Below are 19,800 nucleotides of genomic sequence, written 5' to 3'. Positions count from 1 at the left end.
GTGAAAAAGGCAAGTTCCAAGAACCTTTGAGTGTTCCCCTGTGTATTGATAAGAGGGAATCCATGTATCATATTGTTACCTTGAATTGCAAGGAAGCTTTCAGGTTTGAGTGACTATTTGATACCATTTTGATAATGCTACGGAACATTTTTTTCCAGAGGAAAATACCCAAAAACAGAAGGCAGAGACTGAGCAGGGAACAGGAGATGAACTTGTTTTGATGGAGCTAACTGCTGTGGGTGTTGCTGCTGCCAGCTTTTAGTTGTTCATACAGAGCTTTCGTTAGCAACTATTTTCTAAAGGTTGAAGGTGTATAAAGGCAGTATGCCCTACTCAAACCATAGGGTGCAGTTTCAGATCTAGCTGTAGCCTTTCACCATGCCTGCTGAGAACCTTACCCTTGGCAACATGGTTGGCTGGAGATACAGAGAGGGAAGGGAAAAGATGGCTTCAGTGACATATCTGGGAGACCACCATTAGTTCTGCCAGTGTTACAGGCATTCTTTTTCTCTGCGATACATGATGTGCTGGGAAGTGTTTAACAGTTCATAGAAAGCCTGTATAAATAACACAGTCATTTGGATTGATGTATTATTTATTCAGATGCTGAACAGCTTACCCTTCCTTCCCCGTTACTCATCATTCAGGTGGGAGGGAGCTCCACTCATTACATTGACTTTGAAACAGCAAATCTCATTTTCCATTACTGCGAGCCCTGGTCCACAAGGAGGCTTTGGTGCCAAGCTCCCTTTGACTTTGGTGGGAGTTTGGTGTCAGAATGAATCCCCTTTATGTCATTTTGACTGTAAGGAAGAACCTTAATGTCAGCTGTAGACAGAGAACATTAAGGGAGTGCTTTCACAGTGGTAAATACTTCACCTTCAGCAGAGGACAGAGGTCCCTTCCCCTCTCATCCTCACCCTGTGCCACTGTGAACCCAATCCCTCACACTGGCCAGTGCAGCTGTTTGCATGGCTTCTCTCTGTGTGGAAGTGCAAAGTGAACCTGGGCTCAGAAGCAGACAGAGGTGACGGTTTGGTTTCTGCAAAGTTATTTTTAAGCTGGTGGAGTTTCTTACAGTCACAGAGCAGCCACATCTGCATCCGTGCTGAAGAGTTAAGGGAGCGCAGTGTACTGGGACTGCCACCAAGAACATGTCTCGTGGACCACAGCCAGTGCCAGGAGGGAAGGGGTTGCCAACATAGAACTAGCACCTGGTATAATGAGGCAACCATAAGGAGCCTTAGCATAAACAGAGACTAAACCCATAGGTACCACAACAAAAACATACCAACAAGGGACATGCTTCCAATGAGCAGTTTAGATTTCTTTCTATTTTTTTTTTTTCTTTTTTTCTATTTTTTTTTTCTTTTTTTTTTTTTTTCCCTTTTGAATTAATGCACAGAAAGGGCTAAAAAAGAGGAAACTTCACTGTAGTGCCAAGTGAAGGAATCAGGAACTCTTGCTTCTCAGACCCTTCCTTGTTTCTCTAGGCCCCAGGAACGGCTGGTGTTGGCCACAAGAACGAGAAACCTGCTATGAAAGGAGGAGGACTCAGGATGGTGGCAGTGGCTGTGGGCTGCTGCAACTCTGCTCTCATGAAGAGCACATTGCCTGCTTTATTTTCATGCCTCTTTCTGGCATTACAAAAGCGTGTTACAAATTTTACATAGAAGGGGAGGAAGGAAGAAAAGGGGGAAGAGGCCAAGTGTGCTGGCCTAGGGCTCTGCAGTCCTGTTTGTCCTCTGATATTCTTCCAGCTCTGATTTCCGGTCCATGGCGAGTTGCAGCTCTTGCTTGATGATTTGGATCTGCTTCTCCAGCTCTGTGAGCTCTTGCATCACTGAGGTCCGAGCAATACTGAGGGACTCTGCTTTCCCATTGGTCGTTAAAGAAGCTGGAGTCTCCCTCCTCACCTGTGGCAGGGGGATGTCCTGGTGCTGCCGGACCGTCACCTCGTTTTGCCCTTCATCAGTGCAGATGTACTTCTTCCTGTGGCAGTTGCCTGTGTTGGCTGTGTTCCACACGGCATGCTGGCTGTTCCCTATGTGGGACCTGAACAGAAGTGCAAGAGTTAGGACAAACCCAGAACCTTCTCTTGTGTGTATGCATCCCTTCCCTGTGAGCCATATACTATGCTGCTGTTATATACATATCATTTCTTTAATTATTATTACTCGGAAGCACAAATTATGAACCAAATGTTTGTGGTAAACTGAGGGAAAGGGGGATGCCTCTAGTTAGTGCACAGAGACAAAGGGGAAAACATATTGATTTCTTGTTGAAAGCTCCTTGTGCTTTGAAGGAATGGACATTACTCAATCCAAACCTTGCGGCAAAACAACATGAGCTTCCCAGTGGAAGTCAGTCATTTTATCATTTCTGATGTATTTTTCTTTCACAAACTGAAGCTCTTTGATAAAGCATTAGTTACTGCCACAGCTCCTGCTGCTTGTGACTGGCTGGTCTGGGAAGCTGGTTCTAACAAAGGTCCCAAAGCACAGTTAGCACTTGAATTTCAACAAGCAAATGAAACCCCTTAGAGTTCAGCCACTGAGGCTGAGACGTTCTCTCACAGACTTTAATATTAGAGTTTTGGGAAGTTGCAACCAGAGCAGTTTCCTCTCTGAGATAAACATGACTCCCATTATACAAATTCTTTCCATCTTTTTTCTATATCTCGTTGCTTGTAGTAACTACTCAGCCCTCAGCAGGAGCAAAGTAAAGCGTAATAATACAACTGATCTGAAAGTTCTGGGTTGCACCTTGATGTGTAAGCACACATTACAAGCTGGGCACCACACTACTAGGTGTCCTGAGTTAAACTCACCACAGTGCTGTGCAAATGGCAGCTTGGACCACACTCAGAGCACCATGCAGAAACACATGTGGGCTGGGTGCTGTGCTTTGAATGGAGTGCTTTTATTCTATGAGGGAAATCATGAAAGAACCAGATTTCTAGATTTCATGCTTTCTCTTGGAAACAGCTCATTTTTGCTTCACTCCTTTGTCATGTCTATTATTTCTTGGTTGTTGTTGTTGCTCTTATGTTTGACGTGTATTAGATGCCCAAATAGATATCCTGGCAGAGAGTACTTCATATCACAGTAATTTCTATAGGTTGTTTTAAAGGCATTCAAAAATTCCTACCTCTTTTCTGCTCGTTTTGTCTTAGTCTGGCATTTGTCCTCAATAAACGAACTGTTCAGGGCACGATGTAATCTCTAGAGGGAAAAGAAGAAAACAAATCACTAAAAGCAAGATTAAAAATAGCTCCATAAATACATACACAATTTGGGCTTTGTGTAATGGACTTGAGCATAAATTATTTTGCCTTCTCAAGGATACAAACAGTGTTTTTTGCTGTGGTTTCCTGAGAAAGGGCACTCTGGAAGGTGGATAGATAGTTGGCAAACAATCCTCGGTATTAGAATTATTCAGAAGAAAAGTGGATCTTAGCAAACAGTGTTGTTTTCTAAAGCAGCTCTTTTGCAGCACTGCCTGAAAATAATAGAAGCTCTTATTTTCTGTGCCTTGTTCTTCAATGTAACCTAGAGCAATTTTCTTACATTATCTTCCTTAGGATAATGGCATAAACTAGCAAACACCTCCTGCACACACCAACATTTGGGAACCTGCTGTAATAAGATAAAATCGTCCAGAGTAGGATAACACTGTTATTTCAGGTGTCCAAAAAAATCCGTAAGGTTAAAAGTGCAAATGGAAAAGTCACATCTGTAGGCTTTGCACTTGCTTGCAAATATTTTTAGCAATTCCTATATACTTCCAATTTCACCCTTAAGTGAGCCTCTTCAAATTCCAGTCGCTGCTGCTGTCCCTCCAATGCCATTCATCAGTGCTCTTCTTACAACCTTTTATACACTGCTCTTTTCCAATCAGCCCAACGTGATTGGAAACATTCATGGGGTCACTACTGAATTCTTACCTGGCTTGTGTGGAGCCAGTACTTCATCTTGGATTTCTTCTTGATTCGTGGTAACACCAGCCTGTACACTATGTGCTCCCCAATGGTAGTAAGAATGGATAAGACAAACCCAATGCACAGCATCACAAAGAGCCCAGAAAAATGCTTGATGCCCATTTGCAGCGTCTGTGAATGAAATCAAAAGGGGAGGTTAATGAAGGAAGACGATGGCTTATTTTAACAGTTAGTATGTTTTCTTGTTTGGAAATGTGGTCTGACTGGATACACAGCAGTGAAGCTGTCTGGATCCTGGTCACAACAGGATCCTGGCTTCTTGAGAACGTGGTGTTCAGTCTCAGCAGATGGGAGTGAGATTTGGGACATACAGAGATTTTCATCACTGTGCTGTCCTGCTAATGGGACGGAGTGCTGAACATAGGAGAATCCAATACTTGGGGTGCCTTTGCACCTGCATCTCTAAAAGCAAATACTGCTTAAAGGAATACGGTCTATGAACTGTAGAGCAAATATTTCATCAGCACTGAGCTAAGACTAGTCCTGTGTTCTGAGAACTGATCACTAACTGCTGTTTTCATGCTCTGCCCTTGGTGGAAGGTCATGGAATAAATGTTTTGAAGTAGCAGCACAAACAGCATCTCTCCACTCACTACGTTAATGTAACTGTGTTATGAAAAACAAGTGCTCTCACCTTGACTTCCCCTGAGCCACCCTCTTCATGTAGGATAGGAAGTCTTTAATTAATTTGAATCTCTCCTTTGTCTTTAATCATGTTTGAAGACTGTGGAATCATGTACAGCAGCAGCTGTACCAGAAATACCTGCACTCCAATGTGTGTGAGTCAGGCATGCACTTTAGGTACTTTAATTCTCATGCCACAATAACCTACTTATGAATTTATGAACGACTTAAAAACTCTCCCTAACAGTTACTGCCCAAATACTGCTTGGGAAATACTTCTAAGAATACATTTTTTTTACCCTTGTCTTTGTATTAAGAACATTATTCACTATGTTGGTACAAACTGCATGGGTAGGGCTATATGTTGTTAGTGCTACAACTGTGCAATATAGCAAATAAACTGGATTTAGTTCATAGTAAGATGACAGGATCATAGGATCATTAAGGTTGGTTAAAGCCTCTAAGATCACCAAGTCCAACCAGCAGCCCATCCCCACATGCCCACTCTCCATGTCCCTCAGTGCTCTACCTCCACGTTTCCTGAACACCTCCAGGGATGGCGACTCCACCACCTCCCTGGGCAGCCCACTTCAATGCATCACCACAACAAGAGACTGTTCCTGACATCCAACCTGTGATAAATCACGGTGTTTGACAGATCTTGCTAAGAGGTCATTTGAGTTAAAGAGCTCATTTGTGATAAGTCCACTGAAACTGAATGCTCTGAAATCTTTTTTTACTGAGTTACTGATAGCAGTATTTCTCTCTCCTGGTTTCTATGCTTGGTTTATGTTTTTTAGAACACAGTGATAGGAAGCAGCGTAACACATTTCTCCAACAAGAACAGAGCTGCAGCAGCATGAGCACTTTGGTAATAGACTGTGGCAACTGTGGTGGTGATTCCTGCACACCTGAGACATCTCCTCCAGCTTGAGGCTGGTGATTGATGCCATCCCGGCACTAGCTGCAGAAAGAACAGTTGGCCAGCTCTTCACATGAGAAACAACTCTGTTGTCTACACTAAAGCAAGCTGATTTATGCTGATGAGGGTCTGGCTCACTGTCCTGTCATCTCTGCAGAACAGTTTTCTACCTTCCTAGGAAACAGGAGAAAGAAATTCCAGCGCTGGCATCCCAGATGTGTTTTTCACTTGTAATGGATAGCTTCTGAAATTGTCCCAAACAAGACATCTTTCACTGGGAAGGGAAATGCTGAAACAAGGCTTCCATAGAATTTCATCTAGCAATAAAAAAGATAACACTCTGAAGCAGGTACCTGATAAAGGCTGAACATCAGAGGGGAATCTGGAGAATAAATCGTGTGCAAAGAGTTAGAGGAGAAATAACACAGTGTGTCTGACAGTCTGAGTGAGGATCTACACTGAAGTCAGCACTTAAATACTCTTGTAGGAAAGCAATTCATCAGCTCTTTGCAATTATGCAAGAAGCACACGTATGTTAAATAACAGAGGAAATCACCTGGTAGAGGTGCCTCTCCTTTTCATAGTATCATGCTGATCAATAACAAAGCAGCAAGCTCCAGTACTTCTGTGTGTAGTTCTTCTACATGTGATTATATTTGGAAAGAGCAGCAGTAGACTGCATTGTCTGTATAGCACTGCATTCCTCTCTGCTGAAGTGGTCAGGTGCCGAAGTCCTTTGCTGACAACATAAACCCAGCAAATGCCTTCTATACTGCAATACCTTTTAGCAATGCAAGCTCATAATGGGCTGTATTCTCTGTTAACCAGAGGTGAAAATACAGTTCTCGCTCCACACTTGTAATCATAAATTGAGCAGGTAGCTCCCTGCCTTTTAGAAGCAACTCAATTATGCCCATGTGGTGGCTCTGAAGCAATAAGCAACTATAGCCAGTCCTGTGATAATTACATCTGATGGGCGGTGAGGACATGCTGGCAACAGCCTCTGAGTCATCTGCTGCTTACAAATGGGGAGACTGGCAATTTGTGGAAGCCAACAAATACAAGAGCAGACGTGGAGGTATCTGCCTCCTTATATATCCTCAGAGACACATTTCTGATTCACGGACCCCTATCTCCAATTGCTACCTAAGTAGTTCCTGCTGCCTCTTCCAGAGCTGTTTACTTTTTCCTTTGGGCACTGAGGAAAAGGCAGGTGATACAGAAAGCTCAATACTTGTTTGCAGGGGAAAGCATGCAAAAAACAGCATGCAGTGTTTCATTATTGGATTTAATATGGAAAACTCCTGCACTACCCCCTGTAACAAGAGACAGCAAATAATCTTCTCTCCCTGGTCTCTACTGAGCGCAGCGAATAGGCCATCAAATAATCCAGGGTCCAGCTATGACTAGTTAGAAGCCTCTAAAGATTTCTGTGCATTCCTTGCAGGTTGGCAGCACAGCAGAGCTATTAATGCTATGCAGTGCTGAACACAAGCACTAAGCAGGAATGTCATGTTTCTATTAGCTATAATAATAAAATAAGCCACCCTTTTTGATAGCGTTTTCCCCTCAAAGATTTTAAAAAGCTTTAGTGAGATCAGGCAGTCAGATTTTACAGCACCTCTGCAAAATTCCTCTGAAGAAAGAATTATTTCCAGCTTTACTGGGGATAAATGGATATAAAGGGCAGATTTTTAAAGACATTTGGGCATTTGTAGATTTCCAAAATTCTGCTGACACCAATGCATGTATTTAGGTGAACAGACAGTATTAAAAGCTGTCCCTGTCCCCATATTGTGGCGTTTCTTGTAGCTGCAGACAGGCACTCATCCATTCTTTCATTCTTCATTCACTTCTTTACCATTCTTAAGGCCTTCTGTGCCTTTTTTGGTACTGTTTTACGTGGCCTGACAACAAGTTATAGCCACATGTGACTGACGAAGGCTTTTCTTGACTAGTCAAATAAGCACAGGCACCGCTTTTCTTCTTGTGGAGGGGTCTGCACGGCCCTCCCTTGACATCTGCAGTGCACCAGGGACAAGCAAGTAAACCAGAGCTCAAGGGAGATAGGGAAACTCAGCTGTTGTCAAGTGACAACAAAATGGGATCCCTGAGGACACTAGTCAAAACTTGGAACACAACAACAAACTGCCAGATGACAATGGAGTAAAATCATGGTAGGATGAATGTTTTAATTCTAGGGTCTGGCATCAGAGGAGATGGACAGATCAGCATTTCCCTAGTGCAAATATTAGTATAAGAAGGGAGGGGAAGAACAAAGAACAAGGAACGGAGCTGAAGATGCAGTTGTATCAAAATATTCACAGTGGAGGAAGCTCAAGACTTTTATTGGTATCTAGAAGGGAAAAAGCTAGGGAAAGATAAAGGCTTGGACACGGAGCATTCTCTTCATGTCTTCTGTTTGACTGCTGAGCTGTCACTAATAGAATCTTAAGCACTTAATGCACATGACACATTTAACTGAAACTTCTGACAGCATCTTTTGGAGGTGCTACGGTTGGGATTTTGGGTATGGGTATCACACGTTCATGTAAGTGACACTAATGTGGTAAAGCTGCCTTTTTATGTGCCTAAAGCCTCTGAACCACAGAAGCTCATGTTACATTTTCACACTTAATACAGGGTCACTTCTAATTCAATATTTGTGTGTGTTGCAGCTCTAGGCTGTAGGAGCCTGCACTTCCCTTTATCATGACACAGGAGAAACCGGCCATGCAACCACATCCCTGGCCAACAGGAGGGTTGGTTTAATACTCAGCTGAAAACTGCTCTGAAGAGGAGAGAACACAGTTCTAGCTGTGTGTTTTGTACCCGTGAGAACATGTAACTGATGTCTTTTGGAACACCTCTGAGTTAAAAATCTATGTTCTGAGCGGCAGGCATGCTGGATCTTTTGATTTCTCAGTACTTTATCTTTTTTACTTGACAGTCTTGAGAACTTGAGAAAAACCGCTATTCCGATAAGAGCGGTCTTTTTTTCTCATAAATAATGCCTATATCTTCAGCTGCCACGAGCTGGCATAACAACTCTGATTTAATACCAGTCTGTAAATCCATGAGGATTTGCTTCCATTTCCTCTAACTGTACTTTGACATGAAAACTGCTCCTTGTCAGTACTCAGCACTGTGTCTTGGTGGGCCATTTCTAGTATGAACTCCCATTTTTGGTATAACAACCTGCTACCCGTGTTAGGAAGTGGCTGAGTTCCATCAGAAATGAATACAGGGATGCTGCTGTCTCTTCTTTCACTTCTGCTATTCTTTGTGTTGGGTGCTTCAGCTATCACTGCAGTGTGCGATGGTCCAGAATCCATGGCAGTGGGGATACACATAATGGAGTGAAGCCAGACAGATCTGTTGTACAGCGAGCAGATCACTTCTTTTAATGCAACATTACATATCCTGCTTGTCCCCAGATGTGCTCTCTGACGCGTGCACTGCAAGCCTAACTTAGCAGCGCAGCCTTGCTGATGTTTTCCTTGTGCTCTGACCTCAATGCTGCTGCGTGTAATGACTCCTGCTTCTGATGCGTAATGCTTCCCTGCAGCTGCACGCCATCTCTATGTCTATGCCATGTGGAGAATGAGGGGAAATAATTGACAAGTTGGGTGCATCCTCAGCAGTTTCAATTAGGTCAGCCATCGTTCATCACTTACCTCAGTGACAGCAAAGCTTCTTTTTCCACAAGGAACGACTTTGTACCACTTGTCATGCAGAACATCCATGAAGCCGTGGGATTTGTACTGGCTGATCAGCTCAGAGATGTTGGAGGTGAGCGGAGAGTTGGGGGGAAGACCAATGCCATATCCTGGAAGGAAAAACAACAGTCATCTCTCTTATTGGCTTTATTGATGAAGTGAATTGTTGTATAGTATCAACAGCCAGCACAGCAGAGAAGGTTGGTGTTCAAATCTGAATGCTTTCCATGGATTGAAAAAGCTGAGATGAGACTTCTTGGTGTGTAAGGTACTTTAACACAAACAGGGTATGTAACTTCAAAATGATTACAGTCACAAAAGTAGTATGTAAAACTAGAGACTCAAAAACCTAAGACATCACTATAGATGGTTAAACTATAGTTGGTTAAATCTGTTGTGTGTCCAGAAGCACAGCCCTCACATTGCTTTTACCATGGGTTCTTCTGGCTTACATTGCTTTAACAATGCAGAGGGGCCTTAATGCCAAGTAAACGACAATGTGATCCCTTTACACTGTCAGAGCAGTGGATGGGACTGTGGTGTCAGATGTGACATTTTGTTCTTCCTGTGTGTTTTCTGATGAGAAGCCACACGCAGACCCATGGGAGCAGCCTGTATTCCTTTCACCACAATTTAAGCCTCAGGGGCTGGGCTTTCCATTACTGCAGTTCTGCTCTGGACAGAATTTTGGCTGCAACAATTCTTTAGGAGACTTGTTTTAATGCACAGTGGGGACAGCCAGCCAGAGCGACTGCTCTTGGAGGGGGGCTGGGGGGTAAAGGAGCTTTATTTCAGTGTGAGCAGTGGGACGGGCTGTGCCTCCTGCCTGCTGGAGACAGACCACATCAACACTGAATAATTCCTATACAGAGTATGGCAACAGATGGTGCGAGTGATCTAAAAGCTCACAAAACACACAAAAAAGGGCAAAGCCTTGGTTCTGCTTAATCACTGAGAATGCTACCCATTAGCTTCAAGGGGTCCTCAGCTTCACATAAACAGTTTCAATCAGAACACTGAATTACAATCAAGTAAATGCAACATATGTGAAATAGAGCACCATGCTGTAAAATTCATTATTACCTTCAATGGCAAAGGGCTTTCCCACAGTTAGAAGCTTGCAGTCAGCATCTATGGATACTTCGTAGTCCAAGAGTGCTTTATCCATAATGAAGGCATCAAGTTTCTCTGGGTCATTCCTGCATTCAGCATCAAAGTCACAAACAGAATCATTTCAGAGTCCAAGACTCAGTGGTGTGCACTGAACATTTATCTGTCTGGTTCTCTGGAGGCACAGCAAAGGGAATCAAGGACTGCTACTTTAAATGCTAAACTGATAGATATTTTGAAGGAGGGAATTGTGCACGAAAGACACAACCTTTGTGCACACGGAGCAGGGCAGCAGGTGTAGGGCTTATTCTGCTCTCTTGAAATACCTGATCTGAAAAATGGAAAACACTAGAAGCTACACTTTGGCTCTGCATGATTTAGAAGAGAAGAACAAAAATTGCTAATACACTTGTGCTGTCTTGGTTTTTCTTTGTGATGTTGAAATTGAGGTCACTGGAGCAAAAATGCAAGAGGATAACCCGTACAAAAGCATTCCTCTTCCTTTCTCCCAAGCATGCGGTAAATTAATTTCCTTCACCCAGATCAGCTCTTCTCTGCTCAGCCTTCATGAACGCAGAGGATTCAATTTTACTAACCTAATGATTAGCGAATAGCACACCTGCAAAAGCTGATGGTACAAAAGAACAGTTGCACTGTACGCTCTCATGTGACCAAAGGGCTGCACCCTCCATCCTCACCCTTGTCTCTATAAGGGTCAGGATGTTCTCCTGGTGAGACATTACATTACTTTGTTGATTTTACAGAATGATTCCAGCTTAACCCGAGCAAAGAACTGCCTGTATCTTGTCAATAGGATGGCAATGGGATGACCAGGTGAGCTGTTGCATGCAGAGGCTCACTTTAGATATGCTACTCCATCTGGGGTTGCAGGGACATTGTACCGTCGCATGTACTCATGCATCTCTGGGAAGCTTTGCCTCACGTAGTCTTCTGCGCTGCTCTCACGCACGGTTCCAAAGCGAAACCCTTGGGAGGGGTGATGGAGCTGAGGAGGTGAAATTACAGATTAGCTGCACTGTTCACACAGGGTAACGGTGTCATCTGTGAATGTCCCTCTGAAATTCTCAGCATTCATAGGCCTGTATCAAATGTTTTCCTACAGCCAGCTTGTGACTTCACAGAAGTACAGACAGAATTACCAGGTGACTGATCAGCCTGTTTACGTACTCAGGATTTGCTTCACACCATGATAGACCTTTCCCTTAAGACCCCAAAATCTAGGCGTGGTATAATTTGTCTTAAAACCAGTCAAAGTGTCAGCAAGTATCAGAGCGAGCCTATATACATGATGCTAAGATCAATTTCCTGAAGCTCTGGATAGCCAGTAGAGTCTGTGTTCTGAAATAATACTGGCTCCTTAAGAAGGGCAGCACCATCTTTTCATTTCTAAAAACTGAGAAATCAAGTCCCAGACCACCTCTGTCTTTATCATTCTCTGCACAGAAACCAAGGACCGATCAGCTGAGGACATTAAGTCCTCCTTGGCTGAAAGGAGCAGAATACCCTCAGTACAGACAATCACACATATCATCTTTGTACTGAACACAGATACAGTTGTGCACCCTCTTCACAACTGGCAAAGTAGTTTTACCTGCTGAATTAAAGTCCTGAATTGCTTAGATGTTCACAAATTTCAGAGACCTGTGTTTCTAACGTGTCCTCTTTGTCTTGGGAGCATTTAATACCCCTGAGAGTGGAATTTTAATGGCAGTGGAGCACAGCTCAGGCAGTGTCCTCTAGTAAACCAAATACTGCCCACAGATAGCTGCATGTTTCCAGCAGCAGGCTAATTGGAAGGCCTTCAGCAATGTTCCTGCCTCCAAAAGTAAAGATTTCAGAGCACAGGAAGCCAAATAAAGCTAAAGCTGAAGAAGATGTGTTCTGCTTGCTTCCTAGGAAGCTGAAGGTCTCCACAGCAGTCTGTAATGATGATCTCACCATGGCCATGCTCTGCTTTGCAAAGAGCAAGTAGAGAGGCATTCTGCCAATCCATCTGTCTTCCTGCATTATCATCTATGAAAAAGAGAGTGCAGAGGAACACAAAGTTGTACAGAAGACCTTCCCCACTCTTCAGTGACACTGTGAATAAAAGACTATTCCTGGCTTTTACAAGAATAACAGGTACAATGTAAACTCATGATCATCTAGTTCAGTCTGAAAAGAAACAGAGAAGGTATCTCAGTGGTATCATGAAACCTGCAGTTTATTTCTGGGGAGTGAGCAGGTGCTTTCCACATTTTGCTCTGCTGACCTGGCTCTTGTGTTGCAACCCAGAAATAAGGACTGAGGGCATGGAGTGAGCCTGAGCATGTTTTCTGTTTCCTGGCCTGGACAACAGCAGGATGCACAACGCAGGGACTGCCTCCATCAGGAGCTGGCCACAGAGCACACTGTGCCAGAAGGTCTGTGGGCGCAGAGGGAAATGTTCTTGTCTGTAAGTGTGGAAGCAGCACTGAAGTGCCAGAAGACATAAATAACAGAGAGTGGTTCTGTGACAACACATCGTGGAGCCTTCCAGCACAATGTTGTCCATCCAAATCTAGGTCTAGTCTAGCTTCCACACACGGAAGATAACTTCCATAAAGAATGAGCTTGGTCTGGGCTCCATGTACTTATGCTGCCCTAAGAAGCTAACGACCACAGTAAATGTCAGTTCTTCAGGTTGTATTTATTGTCAGTTTCAGTGAAGAAACAAACAACATCACAAGGTCTAGACTCTGACCCATATTAACCTTCCAACTCAGCTTAGGTGTTTGCTTTGACATTTGTGGTCCACCCGGTGATGGCAACTGCAGTGCAACAGCTGATCTGCAGACAGTGATGGCTGATGCCTGAACTCACTGGAAAGCATCCTGCTCCGACTGCCACCAGCGCAACAAATCCACCTTCCATGGGAAAGACAGGAACGAAGGAAATAACTGAGCCCATCTCAATTTAAGTTTCTGTCCCAGAAGTTTTACAGAGGACTCTCCATGCTTTGCTCTGTGTTGGGCACACTGACAAATTTCACCACAAATAATAACAACATAGGAACATGGATTAGATCAGAAGTCCATCTGGCTTAATATCCTGTCTCTAGCAACACCATCTGCCTGGTGGGAAGTCTGGAAAATTCTGTGTAGGAAAGTTGTGCAGTGATCCTTCACACACAGCGCTCTTCCTGCTTCCAGCATTCTGTGTTTTTTCTTAAGAATAATCAAGTGTCTGCAAGCCTGTATTTGGTGACTCTTGACTCTTTTTATGAAGGATAAATCTTAATAGTATTCTAATCCTGCATGCCTCTTGTCACTTCTGCTTTCTTCTTACTGCTGCTTATTCACATGAGGAAAGGCTTACTTTCAGCTATACTGAACAGCAGACTAACAAAGCAAAATGCTGCCAAAAGCAGATAATGGACTACCTGCACTACTCTTGCTGCCTAATCCACTAAGGCTCCTGAGGGCTACTTGCTTCAGCAGAAGATAAAAGCTTAAGGATGGAAACAAGGCTCTTTCATTGTGGCATCACTGTTGCTTTCTTTCTTTCTGTAGTCATCTCTGGGAAGACTCAGTGAAAAGATGGAAACCACAAGTATGCGAAGAGTGCAGGTGAATGGCAGTCTTTGCGTGAGTCTCACTTCAGTAACTGTCTTTTCAGATTTTCCCTTCCTGTTTTTCATATTGTTTCTTCTGTGTTTCTCAGACCTGATGAGTTCTGTAGCAGAAGTGTCTTTCCAAAGCCAAATCACAGGATCCCAATGCCCGGGATTTAGAGAAATCCCTGAAAACCTGACTAAAAAAATCCACATCTGAGGAATCACAATCTGAAGATTCAGGAGTGTTTTTATTTGGGATTGTGGGAGACATTTAACTTACTGCTGTTATTAGTGATAGCAAATATAAAGGCTGTCTCACTCTAAAGATACAGCTGTCCAAATTATAGGTATTTCTGATACACAGAGTCTGCATTTCTGTGTAAACTCTACTGAACTCTACTTTTCTTTTACTGTAAGCCTAGCCAGTATGGAAGGTGAATAACCATCACAAAGCACACCTTGGGCACCATGATCTGCTGACAACATTTATACTGACCTGGAGATCTGCTGGTGATTCTACTATGTTTAAAATAAATGAATGCAACGACTGCAGATCCATCTCCACGTGGTGGTATGAGCTTTCTTGGCACTCAGCTCACTTTACAAGAAGCCTCCAAAATCAGCTATCTATTGCTGTAAGAAACTAAAGGAACAGTGTTTGTTCTCATCTAGAGAGCTTTCAGCCTCTCCGTGGAGCAAGAAACTCCCACTCTGATAATGCATTGAACAAACTATAAGATAGTTACGGGTAGAGAAGATACGCCTCTTTATTCATCTCTTTCTCTGCAGACCTCCCTTCTGAAGGCCTGAGAGAAAACGAAATCACTGATCATTGCTCCTGAATGTAAGGGCTCCTCAACCAGTACTGCACTACCACGCACTGCACATCAACTGAGCACTGCTGTCACACCCTGGTGTGCCCATCCCCTGGAGGGATCTGCGTGCATGCAGGTGTGGTTGATAACTGAAGGCAGATGGCTGCTTTGCAGCCTTCCAGACTGAGTCCATCCAAAATGACTTGTTCTGTAAATACTGCTGGTAAGATTACTGCTGTAAAAGCTGAACATAAGAGATACCCGACGCTCCCAGAGGTTAACTAAAGCTCTGGGCTGTATCCTATTACAATATGGTATCTGTGCTAGCCTGGCAATGCAACAGCATGCATAAAAATACATCTATGGAGTAGTTTAAAATATTTCCTGGGTTAAAAAGCTATTTACTGATGGTAGTTAGTGGCTCTCCTAAAAAAAGCTGAATATTGCCAGCTAACAATAGCACTTTTGCAGCTCAAATGGTGGAGATCAGCGATTTCACAGAATCACAGAATTGTAGGAGTTGGAAGGGACTTCTGGAGATGTTGCTAAAGCGAATCTCCTCTCATCTTTTGCATTAGTAAAGCGAATTGTGTTTTATATCTGAAGCACTGGTGCATACCATAACTGGCTATGCTAATGTGATGCATCCCAACTTTATTAAACCATCTCCTACTGTGGGAGCTGCTGCATGTGAGGCTATGAGATGTGTGGTGCCTCCCATTTGGACCTGGGTTAGTGTCTGGGGACAACTCAAGAAGGAAAATATGACCATGAGAGGAAGGAGAGGAATGTTATGTCAGATGGGGCTGAGCACTCACAAATCTCACTGTGTAAGAAAATATGGTATCCAAGGTAGGCGTAATGTGATTGCTTCCAAGTACTAAGGAAGTGAAGTGGTGGCTGGGTCACTTAACTGCTGAGGTAAGGAAGTCACACAGCAACCAAGGAAAATCCAGAGCTCTGCACAACATTCAGCCTCTATGAAAGTTCCAAGTAAAGCTTTGGAATGGCTCAGAGTTTTCTTGTATAACACTGTGCTACTAAACAAATGATGTTTGTGCTGCTCACTGCTGAAAGCAAATACTGTAGATACCAGTTTCACTGGCTTGCCACCTTACTTCTGCATGTTCTTAGTTTCTATCTTGTTGTTAAAACATCTGCTGAGTGGGAAGTGGAGAGCTTGTGTTTTAGTTGGGAAGATGTTGAGAAGAATTGGGTATGTACATACATCTATGCCTTGGGGTGCCAATTATGCATGAAAATACCAATGTGATAAAACCACAGGAGCAGAAACAGAAAAATAAAATCCTAAATGTCAGGGATTCTGAATTACTTGGCACATTCCAGTTTATGTAATACAGTGCCACTGCATTCAGTACCATCAGCCAAGCTGAGATCACCTAGACTCCAACTTGAAAATACTGAGGCATAGAAATGTCCTGTTCAAGTTGGGATTGAAAACTGAAAATGCATGAGATGCTGCTAGGAGTTGACATAATACAAAGTTTGGCTGTGAGGCTGTGGGGCCTTTATAGCAAACTCCAGCTTCTGAATGAACTTTTAGTGCTGCATACCTAGATTGGGCTCAAAGACTTTTCCCCTTTGGTGCCCTGCTCACTTTATCTACTGTTGTTTTGAGGTTTGCATCACATCTGGTTGTCATGTATATTTGCTGTGTGTAGGAAACCTTATGTGTTCAGAATATAAAAACAGTGAAAAGATTACCTCAGTCCCAGAAAGACAAGCAGTGGAATAGGTGGAGTGAACCCACCCAATGAGAAGGGCAGTTTTTTCTTGTGGAAGTTCTGTATCACATCCTTATGTTTCTCCTGAGAAACTAGCCTTCTGCATGCATATGTGAGTAAAGGAGAGAAGCTGTGCTGGGAATGCCTGATTGCAATGCTTCCTCTGTATTTCTGTCAATTTTAATACAAGCTTGTCACAGATACAGGAGATGCCAGACTGTGTCAAGACTACTTTAAGGAATGGAGCACAGTGGGGTCTCAAAGCGACAGGAGTTATGCTGAAGCATGAACTGGCCAGGTGGATTTCTGGCTTTGCTTCCGTCTGATCCTGCAGAATTTGAGCTTGCAGGGAACTGTGAAGAGAGAAGGAAGTTCTGAACAGAGAAACTGCTGGGAAGTGGAATTACAGCTATCTCCAACAAGCAGAGAGATCAATATTATCCATACATGACTGACATCCAATAAATGCTTTCCCAGCACTTGATTGATGGGGTGCAGTACCTGTCTCACTGACTTTGATTCAAGACTATTTTGTGCACCTTGATAACTGGTGGGAGGAGAAATGCTTCTAGGGCTCAGTCTCTAATTAGCATCTTAAATCATCATTCATATAAAACTCACCTCCATGAAGAGGTGGGATTCAGTGGTACTGACTGCACCCTGAGTGAGAGAGGCAGGGGTCACACACACTCAGCTTTTAGTGCCACCTATGATACTGCTTTTCAATTTTAAGAGGGTGCAGACAAAAACTTCTGAGGAAGAACTGTTGTAAAAAAGCTTCAGCGGCTCTGCCTCATGCTATTGCTGACAGCTTGGTGTAACACCTACTGCAGTGTTTAATGGTCACTGCATCCATCAGCAGCTGTGCTGTGAGTACCAGCATGATATACACCAGGGAACTGCTGCAGACTTTGGAGAAAATGTTCAGTTCCGGCTGTTAATTGCTAGAGAGTGGTGGCATCAAGTGGTCTGCTCTGCTGTGAAGAACTGATATGCTTTTAGAGTTCCACTGCTTTGCCTTTAGGAAGCAGTAGGTTTTTATTCTGCCTTATGTAACCCACACACTTACATGGTCATACAGCTTCCCATGATAGAAGACCATTTTCTCATGACCCAGTGACAGAAGAAATGCAACTGCCAATACTATACAAAGCTTCAGAGTGAAAAGAACAAAACAAACAAAACTAAAGAAAATACCTACAGAGTAGACTTCGTTCATGGGCTGTTCCCTACTTATCCACAAGAATTTCTGACAGCTGAGTATTTATGGGCTGCAGAGGGGGATGAAAGAAAATTATTCATAGCGAAGCACATGAATTTCATGTTTTAGCAGATGAAAATTCACAGCTGAACTTCTGGAAGTATAAGCTTTGTTCAGACGCTGTCCTGTGTGTTCGGGCTGGAGATGTGGAGGTGTTCCCAGGGTGTCCAGGAGATGGTGTATGCAGGATAGATCTGAAAGCTCACCTTCCTTTCTCTGTCTTGTAAAGTGTCAGCAGAGCTTGACAGCATAATGTCAGATTTTGTTAAAATCCTGTCATTTTGAATCCAGCTCAACTAGGTCATTAGTTGGCATAAATCTTTACAACTCCACTGAAGTAAATGATCAGTTTTAATTTGGGAACCAATGCACAGTACTGACAGTTTTCTCTCCTGTATCTCAACATGATCTCAAATGAAAATGAAGTCTAACTTAGGTCTCTTAAAAACGTAAAGGCTCTTTATTGACACTCCATTTGTGAGTGATAAGAATAAATTCTAAGATCTGCTCTACTTCCCCATGTGCTGCAGAAACTGCTTTGCTACAGGGTGCAGCTGGGGACTCAAGTCTGCGCAGGTATTAATTTCTGAGGACTGCTCTGATGATTTCTGGGCAACATCTTAGCGCAAAAAGCTCTGTAAGAAAGGAGCAGTGGTGAATATAAACTTAAGAGTGTGTTTATCTCTGTTTTTAACAGCCCTTTTTGGTCTGGATAGAGAGATCTTTCAGCTGGGATTTATTCCAGAAAAGTTGACAACTGCAAGATAGATAGTATGTGTAAACAGTTATAAGCAAAGCTGATAGGTTGAGGGAAGAAATAGGAATGCAATTCCCAGCAGACAACACATCACTGCTTCCAGTTAACTTTAGTGGCACAAAGCAGCCATAAAAATGCTCCAGACTGAGTCACTTAATCTACTGTGTTCTTCTGCTTCCCACCTGTAAATAGGGTCAATGCTGCCTTAATATCAAGTCCTTCTCAATCAGAAAGAGCTGCTTGGCTGAGTATGTTTTGTGCACCTAAAAGACATGGGGCATTTCTGGTTCCACAGTCCCTCTTCCATCCAGGCTATAACACTTGCTGATGGAAAGCATCTCTGAAGAGCTCTCCAATTCCGTGGGCTGGAGGAGCACACATAATATCACAGTGGTGTGTCATGTAGGGTAGCTTCCATGCCAAGTCTTGAAACAACCAGCTTTGAAATCATTTTTCTTACAAGTTCCCCCTGCTCCAGCTGTCTTGGTCAGAGCCAGGCAGTCAGTCCCAGCCATGCGGCGCTCATCCCTACACTGCACTACACTGGGATGGCAAGGACAGAGTTCTGCAGTTTGTGGGAAAGGGAAGACAGCGGCTTCACAGTGGAAGTGGGTGACTGGTTAGAAGAAATTTAGGAATCCATTCTGAACAGTGAAGTATGTGTTAAGCCTGAGGTGTAAAATACAATGACGGGTTCGTTTGGAGGCCATGACCTTCTGCACAGTGAAATATGGACAATGGTATTTGACTTGACTTGGTGTTCAGCTGAATCTCACTGCACTTGGTGAGAACTATGATTCTTTCCAGAGGATCTGATCCCTTAGTGTCCCTGAAATCCAGTGGTGCTGGTGCTGAGCGAGGGCTTCTATCATTAGGAAGATGAGCCAGGTTGGTATCCAGGTGTGTTTTTATAGACCACAATGGCTGTGAGCACTAATAAATTTCCTTCATGCTGCCAAGTCAGCTGTACAACAGTCTTCAATCTGCCACAGGATAAGATCAACCTTATGTGTCTTCTCTGCCCTCTGATGTTTGCCAGTTACTTCAGTAGCACCTTCTTGTCATCTTTCTCTGCTTGCATTACTGCATTATTTCTTGCGAGGGTCTCAGTCCCATGAAGGATGCAGCTGCTGTTTCTGACACTGGGACCACTTTCATTGCTTTTAATTGACATGGCATAAAGGTATAGTGCAGTTTTAGAGTAAGAAACTGATACGAAAACTGATGTGAAAATCCTAGAACACACTGACTC

General features: G+C 43.3%; 1 protein-coding gene across 1 annotated transcript in view; it reads right to left on the bottom strand.

Annotated features, from left to right (window-relative positions):
- Positions 1–577: 577 nt before the first annotated feature.
- GRIN3A (glutamate ionotropic receptor NMDA type subunit 3A) overlaps positions 578–19,800 on the bottom strand; it is a 59,788-nt gene continuing 40,565 nt past the window's right edge. The window contains exons 4-9 of the mRNA XM_015849825.2: positions 11,236–11,381; positions 10,349–10,464; positions 9,224–9,375; positions 3,947–4,111; positions 3,151–3,224; positions 578–2,055 (exon numbers count right to left, since the gene is read on the bottom strand). Coding sequence (XP_015705311.1) covers positions 1,719–2,055; positions 3,151–3,224; positions 3,947–4,111; positions 9,224–9,375; positions 10,349–10,464; positions 11,236–11,381 — 990 coding nt within the window. The 3' untranslated portion in view covers positions 578–1,718. The remainder of the gene's footprint in view (positions 2,056–3,150; positions 3,225–3,946; positions 4,112–9,223; positions 9,376–10,348; positions 10,465–11,235; positions 11,382–19,800) is intronic.

Source organism: Coturnix japonica, chromosome Z, assembly GCF_001577835.2.
Source record: "Coturnix japonica isolate 7356 chromosome Z, Coturnix japonica 2.1, whole genome shotgun sequence".
Taxonomy (NCBI): domain Eukaryota; kingdom Metazoa; phylum Chordata; class Aves; order Galliformes; family Phasianidae; genus Coturnix; species Coturnix japonica.
The sequence above is the reverse complement of the archived record's forward strand: the minus strand, read 5'-3'. Positions and strand labels throughout refer to the sequence as shown.